General features: G+C 37.2%; 1 protein-coding gene across 1 annotated transcript; it reads right to left on the bottom strand.

Annotated features, from left to right (window-relative positions):
* Window positions 1-397: 397 nt before the first annotated feature.
* On the bottom strand, window positions 398-2,669 carry LOC116319648 (GTPase IMAP family member 7-like). Its single transcript, XM_031739052.2, has 3 exons — window positions 2,600-2,669; window positions 2,238-2,428; window positions 398-1,803 (listed from the first exon to the last, which is right to left on the bottom strand). Exons 2-3 carry the CDS (start codon window positions 2,242-2,244, stop codon window positions 857-859), a joined length of 954 nt encoding a protein of 317 aa, XP_031594912.1. The 5' UTR covers window positions 2,245-2,428; window positions 2,600-2,669; the 3' UTR covers window positions 398-856.
* Between the last annotated feature and the right edge of the window lie 540 nt (window positions 2,670-3,209).

The following is a 3,209-nucleotide window of genomic DNA, read 5'->3' as shown; positions in this document are numbered from 1 at the left end:
TTCAAACCCATACCTTTCACTAGAACTCCATATTCCTTTGTTCTGTCAACTACACATAACTTATTTAAAGTTTGGATTCATAGTCACAGAATACAAACATCTATTTTTTTCTTTTGATTTATTTAGTCTCATTTGTTGCTGCATTTTTCAATTAGTAACTTTTGTACCAGTCTGGAAACATGAGCAACACTTAAAAACATTAAAACTGCCATTACAATAAAGCTTGTCTTAGATCAAATCTGCTTCAAAAAGGTGGCCTGACCCTGTTAAACCCCATGTCACTGCCACTTAAACATGTTTGGTCGAACCTGCACAGGAGGTTCAACAAGTTCAGCTGAATTAATATGAGGCCATATGGCTAATAATGGAAAATTGTCAAGAAATTGAAGACACTTGGTTACATGTGAAATGATTAGTTGTTTTATTAGTGAAGATTTGTAGCAAAGAGAACATCATGAAACAGAAGCAAATGCTATTTGACAGTTATGGATCTGTGGTAATACCCAGAGATTATTTTAAGCTGGAGTAATGGACATATTCATGGGTAAAGTCTGAAAATACAGAAATCCAATCATGATGAACAAAAGGATTCCAAAATTTCTCATTCAACAGTTTTAATAATGACTCTATGATGGCAACTTATGAAGGTGAATGTGAGTAGCTGTGCCCAGTTTCCTAGCAATATACAGTATGCTGATCCTGTACATCTGTGGATTGTAAAGGTACTTCTGATATTTTATTTCTAACCTGTTTTTACGTTACAAAAATAAACAGAGTGCTTTAATGCTGTATTCTGCTTTCTTTGCTTCGTCACTGTGCATCAGTTTCATGTCTGTCAAACGTGGTAGTCCTAATTTTATTTGGCTGCTGGCTCTGCAGATGCAGCAGGAACTGTGTTAGATGATGTTGCTGCATTGTTTTTAGCTACTTTTGCTGCAGCTGCTATTCCCAATGCTACTCCTACTCCTACTCCTACTAAACCTACGGTGCTGTCTTCTTTCCCTAATTGTATCGTCCCACTAAGGAATGCACCTAACAGATCCACTGTTGTAACTCCAACAGCTTTTGACAACAGATTTTTAACCACAGACTGTTTTGCCTTTGTTGCAGTTTCCTCTTCTGTAAAGTCTGGAGATGACTGTTTGATGCAGCCTTCCTCTTGTTGAATTTCTCTCTTCACTTTTTGCAGCATCTCATGGGTGAAGTAACCTCCTTTGTTTGCATCAATAATGTTGTCAATGGTTTTTAGTAATTCTGCCACTTGGTACTGGTTGGTCCTGTATTCATCTCCCTGTTTGTTCGTCCAGTATTTATTATCAATGACGTGGCAGCGCCCCCCACACTTCTTGATCAGATTGCTTAGAGCTTCACTTGCATTAACAAACTCTTCGATCTTCATTCCCTCAGGAAGCTGGTCACCGTGAGTAAAGATTATTGTAGTAAATCTAAATGTTTCATCTGAGAAATATTGGCTCATTTTCTCTATCACACCTTTTTCATGCTCTGTGTATTTCTCCACTTTAAGCACAATGAGAAAAACATGAGGACCAGGAGCACATTCTGTGATACACCTCAATATTTCAGACTTCATGTCCTCCTCAGATCTGTCTGTGTCAAAAAATCCAGGAGTGTCAATAAAGTGGACAGTTTTTCCACTGATAGATATGAACTTTGATTGACATTCCTTTGTTCCAGATTTCGGAGTATGATTTACTTTAAACACAGGCTCCCCACACAGGGTGTTGGCAATACTGCTCTTTCCAGCTCCAGTTTTTCCCAGGACCACAATCCTTCTTGCTGACTCTATGAAACAATAATGATTCTGTGTCAGTTATTTACCTATTACTTTGTATAAAACAGTGCAAGAAATAAACAGTAAATTGAGATGAAAGTAAAACTGCATGAAGTTTGCAGTACTGGTTTATAAGTAAACATGGAAGAGTAGAAATATTTAATTTCTCTGATTGTTATTCACAGTTCAGACCTAGCTTCAAATGTGGATAATAAGTAAGTTAGAATTATTAACTCTATCAAGCATATACTCTGTATTATTCTGTTATAATATTCAAATTTACAGCTGTGAATATATTAGGTAACATTTACACAACTACTTTAGGGATTCAGTGGAGTAGATCACATTAGCTGAGAAAAACAGTCACTTTCAGAGAACTTTCTTCCTTTGTGATCCCACATCTGTTAATCATTAATACAGAAAAATGCTAATAATTGAAACTTACCGTCCATGTTTTTGAAAGCAAAACCAGCGCAGAGACACACGATTACTCAGATCCTGTGAACGTTGTGACTGCGCCCTTCGGTTGCTTCTGCACCTGTTGAACTTGTTTCTCAGCAGCAAACTGAAGCGATGAGCTTACCTCATAGTGTGTCTTTTTTTTTTCCCCACACTTGGCCAAGAGCATGTGCACATCTAAATGTAGTAATATAACACAAACACAAATTTTCTTTTAATTTTTAATTAAAATCTCGGCAACCCTATTGTTTTAACCCAAAGTTAAATATGCCTGTAGTAAATATGACATTAGTAAATGACACTTGATACTGTTTATCAAGTCTATAATACTATAATTCAAAGTTTTACCATATGTACGTAAAAGGGGTGTGTTACGTATTTGAAAACTTCTAGCAGCTGTTTCCTTTAGGGGTTGCCTCAGTTGGTCATTGGCTTCCATCTCACCCTAACCCCAGCTTCCTCCTCTGTTACACCAACACTCTCCCATTGAGGCCATTGACGCTCAAGAGTTGGTAGTTCGTCTTATAATCGGAAGGTTGCCGGTTGCCGGTTCGAGCCCCCGTCTTGGACAGTCTCAGTCTCAGAAAATGAAGACAGGACAAAAGACAGATTAATTGTAACTAATGCTTAAATCCAAAGATGTGTATAAACACATAGTAAGTAAAGTAAAATTTTATTTATACAGCACCTTTCAAGATAAAATCACAAAGTGCTTCACAGAAGCTAGAACAAAGCACATAACATAAAACAACATCAACCAAAGGCAATTTTAAAAAGACGAGAAGGGAGAACATGTGAATAACATGTGAATAGAGAGATGGGGCCGTCCATGACTAAAGGTAAAACATCGGAGAGCCGGTCTGGCTCAGAAAATTGTGCACCAATGGACAAACCAAATGAATGGAAAGATGACAAATGTACTGAAAAGTACACATTTATCTGCTACAATGGTATAAAT

This window comes from Oreochromis aureus, linkage group 3 (assembly GCF_013358895.1).
Source record: "Oreochromis aureus strain Israel breed Guangdong linkage group 3, ZZ_aureus, whole genome shotgun sequence".
NCBI lineage: Eukaryota > Metazoa > Chordata > Actinopteri > Cichliformes > Cichlidae > Oreochromis > Oreochromis aureus.
The sequence above is the reverse complement of the archived record's forward strand: the minus strand, read 5'-3'. Positions and strand labels throughout refer to the sequence as shown.